The sequence below is a fragment of the Ochotona curzoniae genome, unplaced genomic scaffold (assembly GCF_017591425.1).
Source record: "Ochotona curzoniae isolate NIBS_2020 unplaced genomic scaffold, NIBS_Ocur_1.0 contig_4516, whole genome shotgun sequence".
NCBI classification, from domain to species: Eukaryota; Metazoa; Chordata; class Mammalia; order Lagomorpha; family Ochotonidae; genus Ochotona; species Ochotona curzoniae.
Genome location: NW_024466313.1, coordinates 4,660,058 through 4,682,911, shown reverse-complemented (window position 1 = coordinate 4,682,911; position 22,854 = coordinate 4,660,058). Strand labels below are relative to the sequence as shown.

Here is a 22,854-nt window from a genome sequence, read left to right as displayed (position 1 = left end):
TGGGGTTAGCCTTGGTGTGGCTGGAGAACCAGGACAGGGTTTGGGGTGCAGCCCCAGCTACAGGCCCTGGGGAGCCCCCATCCATTGACAGGGGGCATCTGTAGTTGGCCCAAGCACCTGTGGGCAGCATGGTGGACCCAGGGCTGCATGAAGTCTCTTCGTGAGGGGGGAAGAGGCTGTGCCTCCTGCCATATTCCTTGGGAGCTCGCTGGGACCTCAGGGGCTACCAGTCTGACGTGGATGCTCTCCTAGAACCCTCTTGCAGAGCTGCTGGCCATCTGGTGGGCAGGAGCCCTGAGAAGGGAGAGGGCTGAGGACTGCAGTGTGGCTGGCCAGTGTCACCCACCCCTGCTGCTCCCACCCAGCTGGTCTGGGGCCCCTGGTGACAGCTGTGCCCATGTCTGCTTCAGCCCCTCATAACCCAAAGCCACACCCCTGCTCCCATCGCCATGGCACCCCCATGTGTCTGGTGGCGTTCTGGGTGCCAGCCCATGTGCGCTGTAGGCTTCAGCCTTCAGGCAGGCCAGGGCACAGCCGGGCCCATGTACCCAGCTGATCTACAGTCAGTGGGCTGGGCTGGAGTGGCGCATCTCTTTAAGGTGGTGACATCACAAGGCTGTGGAATTCTGGGGTCTCAGGCTGTTTCTGGAGGGTCTGGGAGCCCTGGATTTCCATCTCCATGGGGCCGCAGGCCCGCACATGCATGAGCACCTAGGGCGACCACCATGGCAGAAGGCAGTGAGCTGATGAGCAGGCTCATGAGCGAGAACGCGGACCTCAAGAAGCAGGTGCGGCTGCTGAAGGAGAACCAGATGCTCAAGAGGCTGCTGAGCGAGAGCTGCCAGGACACCTGTGGCCACGGCGGCCGTGACCTCCTCTTCCCCAAAACCAACATGTACCCTGAAGCCTGCTCGCCCGGGAGCGGAGGTGAGGCAGGCGGGCACAGGGAGCAGTGGCCATCTCCCTGCCTGTGTGCCACTGGGTGTGTATCTGGGCCAGGGGCCATCATACAGGGGCGGTGCTGTGGTCTGGAATGGGCAGTATGCATGCCCCCAGTTCTGTCAGCTCAGCAGGGCTGGCCCTCAACAGGAGTATGCCCGGGGATGCCTGGCCTAGGCACCTGGCTCACAGCTGCAGGCGTGTGCACCACTAGTCCTGTCACTATGCTGGGTGCTGGCCTCTCCCTTGTGATAGGTGGTGGGGAGATTCCCACCAGGGGAGGGTCTTGCTGCTGTCCGTGTAGAGAAATGGGCCATGGTCGCAGTCACCCATCACATAGGACTCAGGCTTCTGGAGTTTTCTGCGGAGCATGCAGTGATTGGTCACCTTCTGCAGGTGTCATTGCTTCTGTTCTGGATTTTTTCATGAACAAGATGGAATGCAACTAGTCGGTGTGACCTTGGGCTATGGTCAGGATGGAACCACTTGTCCCACGAGCTCAGGAGTATTGGACACTCCTTAGCCAGGATGGGGACAGGGGCAGAGGGAACAGGAGCATCAGGGCCTGCCCAGCCCTCAGCCACAGAGCAGGTGGCTGTGAGCCTTGCTGGCTGCAGAAGTGACCTGCCGACCAGGCTGTTGCTGGTCTCTGGGTGTCCAGCAGGCTTCATGGGTGGCCGAGGACTCTGAGCCCACATTCCCATTTGGAGCAAGTCAGGCTCATGACCCTCTGAGCATGGTCAGTCACATGCTCTGAGCAGACAACCACATGTGGCCTCACATGTGCCAGAAGGTAGAGGTCTGCTATCGCTGAGCTGGGGCCTGTGGGGCAGGGGGTTACAGATCTGGGGTCTTCCTGTGCCTTGAGGACAGGGGTGACAATGGCTGGTTCTTCAGCTCCGTGAGGAGAACCTTGGCAAGAGCTTCCCATGGTGCAACCAAAGGGCTGCTGTGCTGGACCTTGGCTCCATGGCTTTGTCTCTGTGTGCTCTGGGTGGACAGAGTCCATGCATGCACAGAGCGTGGGTACACAGAGCCTGGGTGCAGACCAGAGGCGCTGGTTAAAGCTGGGGTGCAAAGCAGACATGCCTTCTGGTTGGCAGAGGTCAAAGCTCCTTTGCTTCTCAGAACAGCTGGAAGGCACTGTCCTGTTCACTCCCCAACAACAAACAGCCCAGTGTCCCGTGGTACCCCGTTCACCGATGATCACCTCGCATTGGGAGTGCCGCTTGGCTGGTCATGTCTCAATATTCTGGAAGGTTTCCTGGCTGAGTGGAGTCTAAGGCCCGGCTGAGGTTCTGCCCATTTCCAGGTGCCTCAGTGTCAGCACAGGCTCATCGCCCTGGCCTTCGTCCTCCTCAGCTCTAAGTCCTGTGTCCCTGGTGTGACCATGAGCCCGTCAGGCTAGAGACCATGTGCTGGGCACAGTCACCATTTGCACAGTGTCGATGGGGTCTCTTGTCCACAGTGCTTCAGGGGCCAGAGCCACAGATGGGGAGCACTGGGCTTCACCTGTGACTTTTGCCCATCTCGAAGCTAATTCTGAGTTTCCTGGTTCATTTGCTTATTTTATTAAGATTTTACTTAATAAAAGGCAGAGAGAGAGACATCTTTCACATGCTGGGTTATTCTTCAGATGGCCACAATGGCCAGGACTGGGCTCAAACCAGGAGCCAGGAGCCTCATCCTGGTTTCCTATATGGGAACAGGGGCCTGAGTATTTGGTCCATCCCTCACTGCTTTTCCAAGCTTTTCTAAACTGGGGGCAGGATGGGAAGTGGAGCAGCTGGGACTTGAACCACTGCCCATATGGGATGCTGATGCTGCCATATCATGGCCTCCAATTAATTCTTGTGTCTATTAATTAATAGTCTGTGATGACAATGCAAATGACCCCTTGATGGGTTGTCAGCAGGTGCACTCTATCTGGCCTGTCACTCAGCCCCTGGCTCTGGCCTCAGCTCCTGAGGGGCATCTGGGGCATAGCAGGTGGCAGAGACTTGGAGGGTGTGGCTGCGGCTGGTGGGCCACCTGTCCTGAGGGGGGATGGCTGCCCAGGCTGGGTCTTTCCAGGGGCAGGCACTGAGCACATAGGTCAGCTTCACCCCTCAGCCTAGAGTCCCAGGTCCTCTGCTTCCCCCCTGTTCCCTGCTCAGGCACCTGCCACCCATGTGGGAGCCCCAGACCTCACTGCTGCCTTCTAGCTTGGCCTGGCCCGGCCCTGTTTTTGTGGGCATTCGAGAAGCAAACCCATGGGGGAAGACTTGTGTCTCTCTACCTTACAAATAAAACAAAGTAAACAGTTCTTGTTAAAAAAAAAAAAAAAAACTCCAGTGCAGAAAGCTGGGGCTCTTTCTACCTCTGTGTCTGCCCCAATGGAGATGCTTATGTCTAGGCCCAGGGTCCCGCTCTGCCTGGTTCTGAGCTGGCAGCATCCCAGGAGCTGGGATCTCCATCCCCAGGTCTCATGTTCAGGTGTCAAGGGCCCGAGCACTTGAGCTGGTTGCCAGGGAGCTGGGGTTGTGAACAGAGCCAGGAATTGACTGTGCCCCATGGACGCACAGTGCTGTCTTCTGAGGTTTTGCCGTCATGGCATCACTGAGAAAGAGCTGTCAGATCTTTATTGCAAATTGTGATGGCTGCTAAGTGTCAAGAGTGTCTGGGGGTGGGGACGGCCAGAGGGGTTAACTCTGGCCCCTGTGTGTTGGGGAAAGCTGGTGGGGGCTTAGCTGGCCTGTCTGTGCTGGGGTCAGTCAGGGACCTTAGCTGGTCTCTGTGTGCTGGGAGGTGGCCAGAGAAGGTTAGATGGCTCCTGTGTCCTAGGAGGTGTCCAGGGGCCTTAGCTGGCCACTGTGTGTCGGGGGCAGCCAGAGAAGGTTAGCCGGCCCCTGTGTGCTGGGAGGTGGCCAGGGGGCTTAGCCCGCCCCTGTGTGCTGGGCCTCAGTGTGTGCACTTGGTGTGGCTGGAAGGAAGCAGGTTCCAAACGTGATAGCTTTGCTGCTCAGAGCATGCATTCTCACACGGAGATCTCGGGAGTGGATGAACCTGGGGATAGAAAGTGGCAGGTGACACTCCAGGTGTGGGGACAGGCAGATGCATCTCAGGAGGTATCACAGTTCATTCTGGGCTGGGGGGCGCATCTGGTGTGTGTGTGGGTGGGGGGGGGGTTGAAGCATTGCTTTCTAACCGGGCCTATGGCAGCTCCATTGTAGCACCAGGGTGCTGGATGGAATCTAATTGAGTGTGAGTAAGTGGCTGGAGGTGCCCTGTGTGGCACATGCAAGGTACACGCACCCACCATTCATCTGGGCAGAACCATGAGCACTGGGGAAGGGGCCCCTTCGTGTCAAAGCTGTTAATGGGGAGGCTGCGGGGGATCGCGAAGGGGGTGTTGGCAGGGGCCGTGCTCTGGCCAAGCTTCCCCCACCCTGTGCTGACGACCCTCTCCACCCCCTACAGTACCTGAGTTTGGCAGATTCTCTGGCATGCCTGAGGCACCGGCCCAGCTGCAGACGGCATCTCTCGAGGACCTACTATGCTCACATGCACCTCTCTCCAGTGAGGACGACGCCTCCCCGGGCTGTGTTGCCACCTCCCAGACGCCCTTTAAGGCCTTCCTAAGTCCCCCGGATCTGCGCACGCATCCAGCCGCTGATCGCAAGCTGTCCCCACTATTGAGCCCCTCGCAGGACCCGCTGGTGGACAAGACCCTGCTAGAGTCCCGGGACATGGCACGGCCCAAGAAGGTGTGCTTCTCGGAGAGCAACCTGCCCACGGGAGATCGCTCCCGGCGGAGCTTCTACCTGAATGGTAGGGCAGGACACGGGCATAGGCACACAGGGTGTGGCCTGGGCATGGGCAGGGTGTGTGGATATGGACAGGCAGGGTATGGTCTAGGCATGGGTAGGACATGTGTGTGGACAGGCAGGGTATGGCCTGGGCGTGGGCAGGACATGGGTGTGGACAAGCAGGGTGTGGCCTGGGCATGGGCAGGGTGTGGGTGTGGCCTGAGCATGGGCAGTATGTGAGTGTGGACAGGCAGGGTGTGGCCTGGGCATGGGCAGGACTGGGGTATGGACAAGCAGGGTGTGGCCTGGGCATGGACAGGGAGGGTGTGGGTGTGAATAGGCAGGGTGTGGCCTGGGCATGGGCAGTATGTGGGTGTGGACAGGGTGTGGTCTAGGCATGGACATGGAAAGGTAGGGTGTGGATGAGGCCAGGTAAGGGCATGGGCAGGGTCTGGGCAGCATAGCTGGGTGGGCTGTGATAGGCAGGCTGCCAGGAGTAGGTAGAGGCGTGGTATACCAGGGCAGATACAGGGCAAGAGGCCCTGGAGTGTCAGGGCAGTGCTGTGTGATCCCCATCCACTCCAGGGGTCATACTGCCTGCTCTGAGGTGGGCTGTGGGACAGGGCCAGCCACAGTCCACTTGCCTGGACCCGCACTACAGACAGGCTGTTGATGGGTATCCACTGGAGACCCTGTGTTGACTAGCATCCAGAATGGCCACTCCTACAGAGGGGCATCATGGGGGACGAGAATTGTAGGGGAAGTAGAGTTGTGTGGCTTCGGTGATGGAATAGTCTAGAATTAGGGGTAGAGTAAGAGCCTTTGGAGATGCAGACCGCATGGGGCGGGGATGGGGGCAGTGGCCTTAGTTCTGGCAAGAGAGAGGTTTGCAGTGATAGGGAGCCATGTGCCCACAACTGCAGGAGGGCCCAGGGCTTCTCTCGGGGTCACTGTGAGAGTGGATCTTGTTCCACTCTGAGTAACCACTGTGGTGCTGCCCAGTCTCTGCCATGCGGGTGGTCCTGGTGGTGCAGAGGTCACCCCACCTGTGTGGCCATGCTTGCAGCCATGTGCCACTGCTTCCAGAAAGGGCTCCTGCAGGGCACTGTGTGGGGCAGCAGGCACTCTGTGCTGGTTGGACAGGGGCCTGTTATGGGGGCCGATATCCTCAGGAGATGCACCCCTTGGGCCCTAGCCCCAGCTACTTTTTCGTGCCTTGGGAGAGCCCTTGCCTGCTTGCACCCACAGCTGTTCCTTGTGATGTCCATGAGCTGAGCCTGGCACCAGTGTGTGTGTGTGAGGGGAGGGGGATGAGTGCAGTGGGGACAAGGCAGCGATAAGTGGGTTCTGTGGTCTGGCCCCTCCGGCCGTTTGTGGCCGCTCTGGGTGGGGCTATGCGCCCAATGCTGGCATCCAGCCCCAGGGTGGGCACGCGGGGCTGCAGATGGTGGGGCCTCTGGGCTGTGGGGTGTCTGGACTGCTGTGGAATGGGTGAACCTCGGTGGCACAACCCTCACCCCTTCCGGCTCAGGAGTGGGAGCGGTGGGGATGGGCTGATCCCCTAAACCGGAATGCCAGGCTGTAGGGAGGGAGTAGGGGAGGGGAGAGGGAAGGCCGTGGCCACTGAGGCCCGTGCTGGCCCGCAGAGATCCAGAGCTTCGCAGGCGCTGAAAAGGATGGCCGCATCGTCGGGGAGATTGCCTTCCAGCTGGATCGCCGCATCCTGGCCTATGTCTTCCCGGGAGTGACACGGCTCTACGGCTTCACGGTGTCCAACATCCCAGAGAAGATAAAGCAGGTGTGCCTGATGCCCCATCCTGCACCCTCCCATGGCCCGCGTTCTGGGCCCCGCGCCCTGCTCACGCTGCGTGCCCTCCCCTCCTCCCCATGCCGCGTGCCTTGTAGACGTCTGTCAAGTCGCTGGATGGCTCGGTAGACCAGAAGAAGCTGCGCGAGCTGACACAGCGCTACCTGACGCTGACGGCGCGGCTAGAGCGGCTGGGCTACAACCGCGAGGTGCACCCGGTGTTCAGCGAGTTCCTCATCAACACTTACGGCATCCTCAAGCAGCGCCCCGACCTGCGCGCCAACCCGCTGCACAGCAGCCCCGCCGCACTCCGCAAGCTGCTTATCGACGTGGTGCCGCCCAAGTTCCTGGGCGACTCGCTGCTGCTGCTCAACTGCCTGTGCGAGCTCTCCAAGGCTGACAGCAAGCCGCTCTTCGCCTGGTGAGCCCGTGCCACCCGCTCCGCCCGCTCCCCGGGGGCCACCATGCCCCTGCTGCGCGCCCGCGCTCCTGTCCCCGCGCCCTGCCGCGGGGAGCCACTCGCCCACGGGGCCGCGGCACCTGTCGCACTTTATTAAAAGCCTCTGTTTACCTGAGCTCCTCCGCCTCTGCGTGTCCGGGGACCCGGCTCAGCCACGAGACGCACAGTGCCGAGTGTGTGTGTGTGAGGGGCGGGGGGGATGGCACTGCGGAAGACCCCCAACCTCAAAGGCCTGGAGGTAGCTGAGGTCCGCAGGTCCATGCGCACATGGGGACTGTGTGTGTCCCGCGCAGGCTGGTTCCTGGACGCTGATTACCTCACAGCACAGAATTTGCACCTATCAGGCCCGGAAAGGGGACAAGCCATTCCTGCCCTCTGGCGGAGAGGAGGGGGGCGGCCCTGCTGGACCCTGATGGCGCGCTGCTGTGGCTGTCTCCTCTGCAGACACGGGCTGCAGTGGGGAGGGTGCAGGTACAGCCAGGCCTGTGGGTTGGGGTGCTGTGTTACAGGGCTAGGGCCAGGGGTCTTGACGGTTCTCTGTTGGTCAGGACTGTAAAGGATCCAGTTAGATCCTTTCCTCTGCTGCTCAAGGTGTTCCGGCTGTGGCACCCCACTGGTAGGGTCTGGCAGGCGTTCCGGCTGTGGCACCCCATCAGTGGGGTCCAGCAGGCGTTCCGGCTGTGGCACCCCGTCAGTGGGGTCCAGCAAGTGTTCCGACTGTAGCACCCTGTTGGTAGGTAGGTTCCGGCACCCCGCAGCTGCTGATGGGTCCTACCACCTGCCAGTCATTCATCGGAGAGCGAGATTGTCCCTCCCTGTTCACTCCCCGTTCACTCCCCACATGCTGAGGCAGCCTGGAACTCCACCCAGGGCTCCCATGTGGGGCAGGAAGGACCCAGTTACTACTGGCTGCCTCAGTCTGAGCAGCAGGAGCCAGGTCTGGAGTGGAGCTGGAGTGAAGTGGCACTGCCATGCTGGAGGGGCCTCTTGAGCATACCTTCCTGTTGATAGCCCCCAGGAGGCATCCCCACCCTGGGCCCCTTTCTCACAGCTCCTCAGGACCCTGGATGAGTTGGTGGGGTGGCCATGACCAACACCATGACTGGTTGTGCCCCAGGCCAGTTGTCCCCGAGCCCGCCCCTGTGTCTTCTGTGACGATTGCTGGACCCAGAAAAAAGGGTCTTGTTTTATTCCATTGCTTTTTCATACACATTTGCGATGGACCGGCTCGGCCGGGAGCAGTCAGTCTGATGGGAACAGGACCCCGGGAACGGTGGGCAAGGATTCGGCGAGTGACAAACAGACACGACAACTCAAGGAAGTTGTATCTGAGTGCATTTTGCAAAAGCAAGGCATCAGCTTATATACAATAGATGATTGCAAAGGGACATTTTCCTTGTTTATACATGTGGTTACATATCTACAAGCAATTATTCCAGGGAGGTAAGCAGGTGTGTTGAGCAAAGATTGTTCTCTAATAGCCTGGTGACAGCCTGTAGTTGCTATTCCTTGTGGACGCAGTTTAGCACCATTTGATTTTTAATCATTAAGCAGTTAGCTCTCATTGTGTTTTGTGCCTTATATTGGTTTTAATATTAACTTGCCTATATTTCTAGTTTTTCTTCCTGTATGGCTTTTTAAGCTATAGATTTCTACTATAATCTTCTTTTTAGGAATTCTCAAAAATAGTCCTAAGTAGGTTCATTAAAGCTAGTAACTTGATAGTTTTTATCTCAGACTGCTTGCTATCCTTGTCCAATCTCCTGTCAGAAGGCTTCATAGAACTATAAAGGAACATTGAGCCTTTGCTGCACATAAATAGTATTATTCCAGTCACAAAGATAAGAGCAAAGAGAGTACAGGTAGGAACGCCGAGACCACTAGAGATGCAGCTGAATCCAGGAGGCATCCTTCCTTGAAGCTTCCGCCTCGGCCCAGTGATTTCTCACACAGGCTCCACTGGAGGTGGCGTGACACACACCACCTTGTAAACGGTGGTTCTGTTCTGAGGAGCTCAGCAAATAGGGTTGGGGGGACATGAGTAGCCCACAGCAGCCCTCACTCTTTGCCCGGGGGGTGTCAACTTGCCAGGGCCTCACTTCTTCCAGCCGCCCCTCCCAGTGCCCCAGACAGAGTTCGATACGGTCACATAGCTCTAAGGTCAGGGGAACCTGCTCCATCGGCACTGGCAGAATTTCAGGACAACTCCCCGACACACCTGACATCCACACAAACCCAACCCACACACAGACCCTGACATCCACACACTGACACACACACAGAAGCTGACATGCACACACTCACACACACAGACCCTGACATGCACACACTGACACACACAGACCCTGACATGCACACACTCACACACAGACCCTGACATGCACACACTCACACACAGACCCTGACATGCACACACTGACATACACAGACGCTGACATGCACACACTCACACACACAGACGCTGACATCCACACACTCACACACAGATCCTGACATGCACACACTCACACACAGATCCTGAGATGCACACACTCACACACACAGATCCTGACATGCACACACACACACACAGATCCTGACATGCACACACTCACACACAGATCCTGAGATGCACACACTCACACACACAGATCCTGACATGCACACACTCACACACAGATCCTGACATGCACACACTCACACACAGACCCTGACATGCACACACTCACACACACAGACCCTGACATCCACACACTCACACACACAGACGCTGACATCCACACACTCACACACAGATCCTGACATGCACACACTCGCACACACAGACCCTGACATGCACACACTGACATACACAGACCCTGACATGCACACACACACACACACACACTCACACACAGACCCTGACATCCACACACTCACACACACAGACGCTGACATCCACACACTCACACACAGACCCTGACATGCACACACTCACACACAGATCCTGAGATGCACACACTCACACACACAGATCCTGACATGCACACACTCACACACAGATCCTGACATGCACACACTCACACACAGACCCTGACATCCACACACTCACACACACAGACGCTGACATCCACACACTCACACACACAGATCCTGAGATGCACACACTCACACACAGACCCTGACATGCACACACTCACACACAGACCCTGACATGCACACTCACACACACAGACCCTGACATGCACACACTCACACACAGACCCTGACATGCACACTCACACACACAGACCCTGACATGCACACACACACACACACACAGATCCTGACATCCACACACTCACACACAGATCCTGACATGCACACACACACACACAGACCCTGACATCCACACACTCACACACACAGATCCTGACATGCACACACTCACACACAGACCCTGACATGCACACTCACACACACAGACCCTGACATGCACACACACACACACACACACAGATCCTGACATGCACACACTCACACACAGATCCTGACATGCACACACACACACACAGACCCTGACATGCACACACTCACACACACAGATCCTGACATCCACACACTCACACACACAGATCCTGACATGCACACACACACACACAGACCCTGACATGCACACACTGACATACACAGACCCTGACATGCAAACACACACACACACAGATCCTGACATCCACACACTCACACACAGATCCTGACATGCACACACACACACACAGACCCTGACATGCACACACTCACACACACAGATCCTGACATCCACACACTCACACACACAGATCCTGAGATGCACACAGTCACACACAGACCCTGACATGCACACACACACACACAGATCCTGACATCCACACACTCACACACAGATCCTGACATGCACACACTCACACACAGAGCCTGACATGCACACGCTCACACACACAGACGCTGACATCCACACACTCACACACGTAGACCCTGACATGCACACACTGACATACACAGACCCTGACATGCACACACTCACACACACAGATCCTGACATGCACACTCACACACAGATCCTGACATGCACACACACACACACAGACCCTGACATGCACACACTCACACACGTAGACCCTGACATGCACACACACACACACACACACACAGATCCTGACATGCACACTCACACACACGTAGACCCTGATATCCACACACACACAGACCCTGACATGCACACTCACACACACAGATCCTGACATGCACACACTCACACACAGGCCCTGACATGCACACACACACACACACAGACCCAGACATGCACACACTCACACACAGATCCTGACATGCACACACTCACACACACAGACCCTGACATGCACACTCACACACACAGACCCTGACATGCACACACTCACACACAGACCCTGACATGCACACTCACACACACAGACCTTGACATGCACACACTCACACACAGATCCTGACATCCACACTCACACACACAGACCCTGACATGCACACACACACACACACACAGATCCTGACATGCACACACTGACATACACAGACCCTGACATGCACACACACACACACACTCACACACAGACGCTGACATCCACACACTCACACACAGATCCTGACATGCACACACTCACACACAGATCCTGAGATGCACACACTCACACACACAGATCCTGACATGCACACACTCACACACAGATCCTGACATGCACACACTCACACACAGACCCTGACATCCACACACTCACACACACAGACGCTGACATCCACACACTCACACACAGATCCTGAGATGCACACACTCACACACAGACCCTGACATGCACACACTCACACACAGACCCTGACATGCACACTCACACACACAGACCCTGACATGCACACACTCACACACAGACCCTGACATGCACACTCACACAAACAGACCCTGACATGCACACACACACACACACAGATCCTGACATCCACACACTCACACACAGATCCTGACATGCACACACACACACACAGACCCTGACATCCACACACTCACACACACAGATCCTGACATGCACACACTCACACACAGACCCTGACATGCACACTCACACACACAGACCCTGACATGCACACACTCACACACACACACAGATCCTGACATCCACACACTCACACACAGATCCTGACATGCACACACACACACACACAGACCCTGACATGCACACACTCACACACACAGATCCTGACATCCACACACTCACACACAGATCCTGACATGCACACACACACACACAGACCCTGACATGCACACACTCACACACACAGATCCTGACATGCACACACACACACAGAGACCCTGACATGCACACACTGACATACACAGACCCTGACATGCACACACACACACACACAGATCCTGACATCCACACACTCACACACAGACCCTGACATGCACACACCCACACACACAGTTCCTGACATCCACACACTCACACACACAGATCCTGAGATGCACACAGTCACACACAGACCGTGACATGCACACACACACACACAGATCCTGACATCCACACACTCACACACAGATCCTGACATGCACACACTCACACACAGAGCCTGACATGCACACGCTCACACACGTAGACGCTGACATCCACACACTCACACACGTAGACCCTGACATGCACACACTCACACACAGATCCTGACATGCACACACTCACACAGACCCTGACATGCACACACTCACACACGTAGACCCTGATATCCACACACACACAGACCCTGACATGCACACACTCACACACACAGACCCTGACATCCACACACTCACACACAGATCCTGAGATGCACACACTCACACACAGACCCTGACATGCACACACACACACACACACACACTCACACACAGACCCTGACATCCACACACTCACACACACAGACGCTGACATCCACATGTACTGACACCTACACATGTATCCTGTCATATACACTCCTGCCTCATGAACAGACATGTGGCACACTGTGGACTTTCAGATTGCTGTGCCCACTGGTGTCTGTTCCGGCCCCATGCACACATTTACTCACAAGCTGTCAGTCACACCCTCAGCCCACCCCCACGGACTCTTCTGCCTTTCCCGTTTCATCTCTGCCTCCCTCTGCCCATGGACTCTCCTGCCTTTCCCATTTCATCTCTGTTTCCCTCAGCCCACTCCCCGTCTCACAGTCCCAAGGTCGGGCCCTGACATGGAGGAACAGAGGTGCAGGAGTCACTGTGAGGTCCCCAGGGGCCACCTAGGGCTCACCAGCAAAAGTCATTTGGGTCCTCTGGACATTATACTGGTGTCACCTGGATGTTGTCTGGACAGTCACACAAAGGCTGGCTTGACACCCAAACTTGCCTTCCCAGCTTTGTGGTTGTTTCTAGGGAGGAATCCCTGCCCCACCTGTTCCAGGCCACCTGCCTGCATTTGCACCCAGCCCTGCATTGCAGCCCTGCCCCTGTGCTTGCTGGTTAATCAGCAGCTCACCTATGGGGAGGGCACTGTCCAGTGGATAAAGGTCCCTACCACGGCCTGGCCTGTCCACCACCCTGTGTCCTCTACTCCACGAGACTGTGTCCGAGTGCTGTGTGGCCATGTCCCAGCTGGTGGAATGTGTCCCCAATTTCTCAGAGGGGAATGACCAGGAGGTGAGGCCCCAGGGGGCTTGTTGAAGGAAGGGGAGTAGGGTGTGGGGGCTGTGTGCTCAAAGAGGATCCCTATAAGGGGCTAAGAGGTGGCTTAGGGGTACAAGGGCTTTTGTTCTTGATACCTTTGCCCTGAGGGCCATGTTGGTTCCCGGCCACCCTTCCTGGTTGGGCTGTTGTGGTAGGGGTGGGGTCCCTGAACCCTGCTTGTGGACCCACCCTTGTCTCCCTGGCACTGTGGCCCCCAGTGCAGTTGCCTCAGGCCTGAGGGAGCGGGTGCAGGCGTCTTGATGAGGACCCTGGCGAGGGCTGCCCTCTCCCCAAGGTGATCGACACCATCTCCAGGGCCATTGCACAGACCCCGGGCTGTGTGCTGCTGGATGTGGACGCTGGCCCCTCCACCAACCGCACCGTCTATACCTTTGTGGGGACTCCCGAGAGCATTGTGGAGGGTGCCCTCAGTGCTGCCCGGGCCGCCTGGCGCCTCATCGACATGAGCAGGCACCGAGGTAAGGGGGTCAGGGGAGTGGAGTGGAGGGAACACAGGGGCAGGTCCTGGCTGTGGGGTGGGGCTGGCTGGGAGTCAAGGATACCACTGCCTGGGGTAAGGCTATGGGGTGACCCCTGGGAGGGGGCAGCTGTGCCTGTGGAGCTTGGGGTACTCTCTGGATGCAGCTGGGAGAAGTCACAGCTGCTGTGGATCAGGACCTGCCACAGCCCCAGAACCCAAACACGATGGCTTTGTTGGGCACGGTCAAGGTTCAGTGGTCACATGGGACTCTGCCAAGTCCTGGCTGCCTGGAGGGGGTGAGATCCGGAACAGATAAGAGCTTATCCAAGAGGGAAGGGGTGGACTTGAGCTGGGGGGTGGGCAGTGCTGCTGGCCCTGGGAGGCCCTGGCCAGGAGGTGCCCTTGGTCCTCTTGGCCCATCACAGGACTTGGGGAGTATCTCTGTGAACTGTGGGAGAAGGTGCGTGCCCTACCCCTTGTGGCCCAGTGGTCTGGGCACTCGCTGCCGCCCAGGGCGGCCCGGATAGCTGAGCATGCATCTAGCTCTGGTCAGGATGTGGTAGGCAAGCACAGGGTCCTGAGGTTCCATCCAGTTACCTGCCCCATGTCTTTACAGGGGAGCACCCCCGTATGGGTGCACTTGATGTCTGTCCCTTTGTCCCTGTGCGTGGCGTCAGCTTGGCCGAGTGTGTATTGTGCGCTGAGGCCTTTGGCCAGCGGCTGGCAGAGGAACTGGCTGTGCCGGGTGAGGCCCCCTGACCCTGTCTCTGACCCCAGAGAGGCCCTGCTTGGCCATGGGCCTGACAGGCCTGCTCCCTCGTAGTGTACCTGTATGGCGATGCAGCACGGGTGGACAGCCGTCGCACCCTGCCAGCCATCCGTGCTGGGGAGTATGAGGCTCTGCCTGAGAAGGTGTGTCAGGCTGTGCGGAAGCAGAGTGTGGAGCTGGTACCTGCTCCTGTTAGGGGGCTGGTGGACCCTCTGCCTGCCCCTAACTGTGGTGGGGTGGATTGGGAGTGGATCCCATACCTGTGCAGTGGGGCTGGTGGATCCCATGCCTGCTCTTGTGGGGGTAAGGGGTGGACCCTGCACATGTCCTTGATGGTGGACCCCACACTGGCGCCTGTCCCCCTGCCTGCATCTCTCAGTCAAGGTGGGTGATTCCATAGCTCATGCAGACTGAGTGGGCCCCGGACTTTGGCCCCAGCTCCTTTGTCCCCCGTTGGGGGGCCACTGCCACGGGTGCCCGAAAGTTCCTCATCGCCTTCAACATCAACCTGCTGAGCACCAAGGAGCAGGCACATCGCATTGCACTCAACCTAAGGGAGCAGGGCCGTGGCCCTGGACAGGTGGGTGGCCCATGGGGCCCTGCTGAGGCGTGGACAGGGTTGGGGTACACTTGGGAGGTTGGAGAGCAGGCAGGATTGGGCCAGGAGCAGGGCCAGTCAACAGGCCTGACCAACGGTTGGCCAGGGCCACTCCTGGCTAGCTCAGGTGAGAGGGAGGCTGCGAGCCACAGAGCCCACCCAGCCTCTTGCCAAGGGCAGGTGGAAACTCCTCTTCCTCTGTAGCCAGGACGCCTGAAAAAGGTGCAGGGAATTGGCTGGTACCTGGAAGAGAAGAACCTGGCTCAGGTGTCCACCAACCTACTGGACTTCGAGGCCACCGGACTGCACACAGTATATGAGGAAACCTGCAGAGAGGCCCAGGTGAGCAGGTGGGACCCCAGCCAGGGAGCAGAGACCCCACCCCCATTGCCCACCCCAGGTGAGCAGGTGGGACCCCAGCCAGGGAGCAGAGACCCCCACTGCCCACCCCAAGTGAGCAGGTGGGACCCCAGCCAGGGAGCAGAGACCCACACTGCCCACGCCAGGTGAGCAGGTAAGACCCCAACTAGGGAGCAGAGACGCCCCACTGCCCACCACAGGTGAGCAGGTAGGGCCCCCTACCCTGCGCTGACCCACTGACTGTCCTGTCCTTTGTTGGCAGGCGCTGAGCCTCCCCGTGGTTGGCTCGCAGCTGGTGGGCTTGGTGCCACTGAGGGCATTGTTGGATGCAGCTGCTTTTTACTGTGGTCGGGAGAACCTCTTTGTGCTAGAGGAGGAGCAGCGTCTAAGGCTGGTGAGGGCGAATGCGGGCAGCTCTGGGTGGGTGGGAGGGACAGAGGCAGGGCAGGGGCACGGGTGGGGGAATGGGGGAGGCTCCCCAGGTGGGTGACTGAAGGCAGAGCAGGTTCGGGCATGGGTAGAGGGCCTGTGGGCAGCATCCCCAGTGGGCAGCTGGGGCAGAGGCAGGTCAGGGGTCTGGGTGGGGGAATGGGTAGGCTCCAGATAGGTGGGATGGGCAGAGGCAGGTCAGGGGTGTAGGCTGGGGGTGGGGCGGGGGCAGCTCTCTGAGTGGGTGGCAGGGGCCAAGGCAGGTCAGGGGCACGTGCAGGCCTCCTGGTCCTGGCTGGGCTGCACCCAGCTGTTTGCTGATTTCTGCTTGGAGAGGAGCCCTTCACCCCAGTTTCTTCTAAGCTATGTCTGTTTCCTGTTCATGTCCTGGCACAGGAGCCTGGCATGTGGGCAGGGCCCCTATCAGCCACTTGCTGGGTTTCCTGACTGCTGAGACCTTTAGGAATTGTTCTGCCCCCAGAATCAGTGTCCCTACACCCATGCAGGCAGCAGCCTTGCCAGCTCTCACCTTGAGGGGCAAGGGTCCGGGCTGCCTCCTGACCCTGGGGTTAAAGTCAGTCCCTGTCAGGCAGGGATGGGGGGCTCCCCAGGCCTACATTCCACAAGAGGACATGAAAGTGTATGGGGCACTAGTGGGAGTCAGGTCTAATGGGGAGCCAGGGCGTAAGGGTTCTGAGCTAGAGACCCCAGTGGCCTCGGCCCCTCCAGCGCTGTTGAGGCTCTGGCTGTGGTGTGCTCTGCAGGTGGTGAGCCGGCTGGGGCTGGACTCTCTGACCCCCTTCCACCCCAAGGAGCGTGTCATCGAGTGAGAGGCCCGTCCCGCCCACATCTGGCCCCACCTCTCCTGTCCCCCCACCCCGTCCTGCCCCTTGCCCTCTTTCTACGCGCCCCCCACCTGCTCATTCAGGGGGTCGCATGCCCAGTGGAGTCTGTGGGCTTGTGGGCTTGTGAAGCCACACCGTGCTCATTTGCAGCCCAATCCTGTCCCAGGTATCTGGTCCCGGATGCCCAGGCCCAGCACAGCCTGCTGGACCGGCCCCTGCGAGCCTTCATCCGCGATGTGGGTGCTCGCTCTGCGGCCCCCGGGGGAGGCTCAGTGGCTGCCGCCGCTGCCGCCATGGTGAGCTCAGGCCCCGGAGGGGAGCGGGGATTGAGGGGGCCTGCCAACCGGGACCCTCACAGTCCCCCTGACTCCCACCGTCCTCTGTCCTCACCGCCCCCTCGTCCCGCACACCCCAGGCCCCCTCTGCCCGGGATTCCTACGCGGGACCTTCACCATCCTCCCACTCCCACCACTGCCCACCCGGACCCCCTGGTCTCCGAAGCCCCGCACCGTCCCGGAGACCTTCCCCTGCCCCAGCCCTCCCTCGGTCTCGCCCAGGGCGCGGCCCTAGCCTGCATGGTGGGGCAGATGACCTACGGGCGCCGCCAGTTCGAGCACCTGGATGCGGCCATGCGGCGCCTGATCCCGCCCTTCCACGCTGCCATGGGGCAGCTGACCGCCCTGGTGGACGCAGATGCCAAGGCCTTTGCAGCCTGCCTGGTGGGTGCAGGGCGCCAGGCAGGTGGGCGCGGGGAGGAGGGAGGGGCCTGTTTGGAGGGGATTCAGTCTATTGCTCAGTCCGGGTCCACAACTCCAGTTCATTTATTTGCTGTTAGAATTTGGGAAACCTTTGGGGGTTCGGAAGTCTGAGGAGCGGCCTGGTGTGGGGGCTGTGCAGCTCTCAGCGTGGGCAGGGGCACTGGTGCCTCCAGTGCAGCCCCTAGCTTGGCCGAGGCCGGGCAGCGCTCTCCATCCACCCGCGAGCCTGGCTCTGGACACTGCCGGGGACCCTAGATGGCAGAGGGTGTGGTGGGCTGGGCCAGCAGCACACTCCCTGGCTCCTGACATGACCTCGCCCAGGGCTTCTGTCACAGTGCAGCCTCCATGCCATGACCGTGAGAAGGGCCCCAGGCTCCTGCCCTTCTCCCTGGGCGCGTCACCGTTGTCCTTCTCCTCAGTCCACTGTACCTGGGGCTCAGGCTGGGGAGGCTTGGCTGGGTGTGGTGGAGCTGGCTCCTCCTCCCGCTGGGGTGACCTCACGAGAGAGCAGTGCATTCCCAAAGAAGGGGGCCCGAAGGGGGTCCGGCCCCCATGGCCCCACGGCTGAGCGGCCCAGCTGGGAAATGCCCAGATGACCAGAGGACACAGCACATGTTAACGCCCTCACACGCCTCCCAGGAAGGTGTCGCAAGCCACCAGCATCTTTTTGGTGTCTTATCTCCTTTTTTTTTTTTCCTGCAGGAAGCGATGAAACTGCCCAAGAGCACAGCTGAAGAGAGGGACAGGTGAGGGCAGGTGGGGGCTTCTTTTACTAGGCTTGCAGGCTGAGCATCTGGAGGGCGGGGCCAGCTCCAGCCCTGCCCCTGTGTCCACCTCGGTGGGAGGAGCCAATGTTACAAGCCCCCCCATTACCCCACCAGCAGCGTCCCCTCCTTTCCAGGCGGGCAGTGGCCCTGCAGGAGGGGCTGAGGCGTGCTGTTGGGGTCCCGCTGGCGCTGGCAGAGACGGTGGCCTCGCTGTGGCCGGCGCTACAGGAGCTGGCCCTGTGCGGGAACCTGGCCTGCCGGTCAGACCTGCAGGTACCCGGGGCTCCGGGCAGTGGCGGGTGGGCAGGCAGCTCTGCGGCGTCCGCCTACCCTTCCACCCCAAGATGCTGCCCAGGGACGCTCTGCACCCCGGCTGAGTCTCAGGGTGCACGCTCAGGCTCTGCCCCTCCTCCCAAACACTGCTGGGGCAGCTCAGAAAGCACAAAGGGAGTCAGGGCAGTGTGCAGCCCTCGGCTTGGGCTGGAGAGGCCCGAGGGTGACCGGCCCTGGGCTCTTGGAAGGTGGCAGCCAAGGCCCTGGAGACGGGCGTGTTTGGGGCATACTTCAACGTGCTCACCAACCTGAAGGACATCACTGACCCTGCATTCAAGGACCAGGTGAGTAGGGGTGTGGGGTGCCTTAGCCCTATGCAGCCTGGCTCCCACTTGGGACTGTGGTCAGTACTGAGGTGTTTCCTGCAGGCCCAGGGCTGCCATGCGGGGATGGGGAGAGGGGTTTTCAGGGGGTTGGTGGGCTGCTGTGTCCCAGCCTCCATCTGCACTGAGGCCAGAGCAGAGGTGTCTCAGGTCAGGGCCACAGGGATCTTGGGACACTGCGGTGGGCTGGCCGGGGAGAGGCTGAGGGAGGGGCAGTGGGTGGACACTGGACTGCGATTCTCCACCGTGTCTGCCAGGCCCGCCAGCGTGTGTCCAGCCTCCTGCAGGAGGCCAGGACTCAGGCGGCACAGGTGCTGGACCAGCTGGAGGCCCGGCAGGAATGACTACAGACAGTGGCCGTGACTGCAGTCCTGGGGGACGCCGGGGCCCCCGGCCTGGGCTGGGCGTGAAGACAGAGGCTGCTGGTGGGCAGGGGGAGGGGTTCTCTTGTCGCCTGTGACTTCCAGTAAAGACTGGACAGCAAACCTGAGTTGTGTGTCTGGGGCTTGGGGCGGGGGACCTTAGTGGGAGGGACTCAAAGCGGGGGCTGAGCAGGGCCTCGGCGGCAGAGCCGGCTGCTGAGTCGGGGTGCCTGGGATCTGTAAACCTTGGCCGCAGTGCTCCAACAGTTCAGGGTGCAGCTCCAACTCGGGGGGAGCTGCTGCAGCCCACAGGGGCTCAGAATGCCAGGGACTGTACCGGGCACCTGGGTGTGGGAGGAGCAGAGACCCCAAGGGGGTACTGGGCCCCTGGGGGGTCCTGCCTGCTTTAGGAGGGCCCTCCCTCAGCAGAGAAGAGCCTCTTGGGGGCAAGTGGACGCGGTGCTTGCCACAACTTCTCGCTAGCCCGTGGTCCGCTGACCGGTGTGTGGCTTAACCGTATATGGAGGGAGCTGGTTCATGGCCATATGCACAACTGCACAGCGACGCTGTAATGGGCACCAAGTGCAGTGTCACTGCATGCGGCGACAAACACTGAAGTTCTGTAAGGCAGTGCCCCTCTTTGTTCTGGGCTCACACCTTGGCTGTGAGGCTTTCGAGTCAACCATGCCACAGGAAAGCAGCTTTCCTGCAAGCACCTTGGAGTCTCAGCTCCTTTCAAGCTCGTGCCGCCCTGGGTGGCAGGCATGTGGATTGCTGCCAAATGGTCATGTCGGTGACAGGGAGAATCACTGTTGGACATGGATGTTGCTGAGAGCATCTTACTGTGAAGAGCCTGTGATGGATACAGTGGAGACAGGATTTTGCTGGTGAGAGAAAAGGAGGTAATGCTGATTAAATAATGTATTGAGATGATGTGGTGAGGTAGTTATGATGTAATGCTTGTGAAGTAATGTGGTGAGTAACGTGAGGTAACACTAGTGAGATGATGTGAGGTACTGCTGGTGAGGTGCTGTGAGGTAATGCCAGTGAGGTGATGAGGTAATGCCAGTGAGGTGATGAGGTAACCCTGGTGAGGTGCTGTGAGGTAATGCCGGTGAGGTGATGAGGTAACCCTGGTGAGGTGATGAGGTAACCCTGGTGAGGTGATGAGGTAACCCTGGTGTGGTGCTGTGAGGTAATGCCGGTGAGGTGATGAGGTAATGCCGGTGAGGTGATGAGGTAACCCTGGTGAGGTGATGAGGTAACCCTGGTGAGTTGCTGTGAGGTAATGCCGGTGAGGTGATGAGGTAATCTCAGTGAGGTGATGAGGTAATCTCAGTGAGGTGATGAGGTAATGCTGGTGAGGTGATGAGGTAATCCTGGTGAGGTGATGAGGTAATGCCAGTGAGGTGAGATGAGGTAATGCCTGTGAGGTGATGAGGTAACTCTGGTGAGGTGATGAGGTAACCCTGGTGAGGTGATGAGGTAACCCTGGTGAGGTGCTGTGAGGTAATCCTGGTGAGGTGATGAGGTAACCCTGGTGAGGTGATGAGGTAACCCTGGTGAGGTGCTGTGAGGTAATGCTGTAATGAGGTAATCCTGGTGAGGTGATGAGGTAATGTGAGTAATGTTGGTGAAGTAATGCTGATGAGGTAAGTTTGAGCCAGTTTTCATAATGGTTTATGGCAGGGCACAGCTGGTTGATAGCTTCCATGGCAATGAGCAGATATGATATTTTAAAAGGGGGACCTGAGGGGGCTGGCATCTTGGCATAGTGCTAGGATTCGAGCATGGCTAAGCAGTGCCATCTGCTCCTGTAAAGTTGATTGAATGATTTGTAATGTGTACCACCTGAGTTGATTGGAAAATCCCTGGGTGCTCTGTGTCAATGGGAGATTAAAACCCCCTAATGAGCTGTGCGGTGCCGTGGTTCCTGGAGGTAGTGGGAACTGATATCACCATTACCGTCACCAAGCGTGGCTAATAATGATGCCTCCTTACATGCTACCTTTGTGTCTGGCATGACCTCTCTTGCTCCCTGTACCAGATTACTGGTGAAATGACATTGGGATTAGGTTTTTGAAGAGGTTTGGTGAGAGGAATTTTTGTGAAGGATGTTGGGGTGGGCTTAGCAATGAGGTGCAATTGGTAGGGGTTGACGGAAGGCTGATCATGGCTGTGGGAAGGGCACGCTGTGGGCATTATTGTGAGGGGGTGGTGAGAGCGCCTTGGTGTGGTATGCATCATCTGGTACAGGACTCTGAGCACACAGTGGTGATGGCACACTGGGAGGGCATGTGGGTCAGGGAAGGTGGGAAGGGATGTTGTTGAAGGGGGCAGCAGAAGGCACGTCACCTGGCCTGCTGGTAATACATGCAAGGGTGTTGGCAAAAGGATGCTAGTTTTGTGTTATTGCTGTGGGTCTTGAGATCCAGTTTTGTTGTGGCGATGTGTGGGTTTCTGTTTGATGGGATGTGTGGTAGGAAAACGTTGGATTACTGAGACCACTATTGTGGTGCTTCAGGTTAACCTGATCTGTGTGATGCCAGCATCCCATGCCAGTGCTGGTTTGAATCTTAGCTGCTCCACTTCCCATCCAGCTCCCTACTGATGTGCCTGGGAAAGCAGCAGAGGATGACCCAAGTGCTTGGGCTCTGCACCCATGGGGGAGACCTGATGGAGTCCCAGACTCCTCGCCTCTGGCTGGCCCAGATCTGATTGTTGTCACCAAGTGGAAGTAGATGAGTCAGTAGAAATCTCTTTTTCTCTCTGTAACTCTGATGTTCAAATAAGCAACACAGTGAAGGCTGGTTCACTGCTGACCAGACACTGTTGTAGGGCCACTGTCAAGGCCTTCTTGGGGCACTGAGTAAAGCCCATTGCTTCAACCCCCAGTCAGCAGGCTGGGTGGGCCTCCCAGAGGAGGCCACCCAGGGCACACACTTGGGAACTTTGTGGGGTATACAGGGAGCGCTGACCGTGGCAGGCATGTGACTGGTCTGGATGAGACTTCAGGGGCAATACAGGGCTGGGGGGTCCCTGCTGGGTACTCACACTTGGGCACTGGCCAGCAGGTGGCCTTTAAGGCTTTATTGGACTGTGGAGGGTGTGCGACACAGGGACTCTCAGGCGGCCTTCCTAACTCAGGCAGGAGAG

General features: G+C 58.4%; 2 protein-coding genes across 2 annotated transcripts; both read left to right on the top strand.

Annotated features, from left to right (window-relative positions):
• The first annotated feature begins 299 nt into the window (after window positions 1-299).
• SPATC1L (spermatogenesis and centriole associated 1 like) lies at window positions 300-7,015 on the top strand. The gene is made up of 4 exons (XM_040986767.1): window positions 300-927; window positions 4,399-4,749; window positions 6,374-6,525; window positions 6,633-7,015. The coding sequence occupies exons 1-4, from the start codon at window positions 726-728 to the stop codon at window positions 6,957-6,959; spliced, it is 1,032 nt and encodes a 343-aa protein (XP_040842701.1). The 5' UTR covers window positions 300-725; the 3' UTR covers window positions 6,960-7,015.
• Window positions 7,016-13,592: 6,577 nt separating this feature from the next.
• On the top strand, window positions 13,593-19,680 carry FTCD (formimidoyltransferase cyclodeaminase). Its single transcript, XM_040986598.1, has 14 exons — window positions 13,593-13,646; window positions 13,969-14,152; window positions 14,771-14,899; window positions 14,978-15,066; window positions 15,324-15,503; window positions 15,726-15,863; window positions 16,144-16,275; window positions 17,075-17,136; window positions 17,322-17,451; window positions 17,713-17,874; window positions 18,616-18,659; window positions 18,815-18,953; window positions 19,202-19,297; window positions 19,594-19,680. The coding sequence occupies exons 1-14, from the start codon at window positions 13,593-13,595 to the stop codon at window positions 19,678-19,680; spliced, it is 1,626 nt and encodes a 541-aa protein (XP_040842532.1).
• The last annotated feature ends 3,174 nt before the right edge of the window (window positions 19,681-22,854 follow it).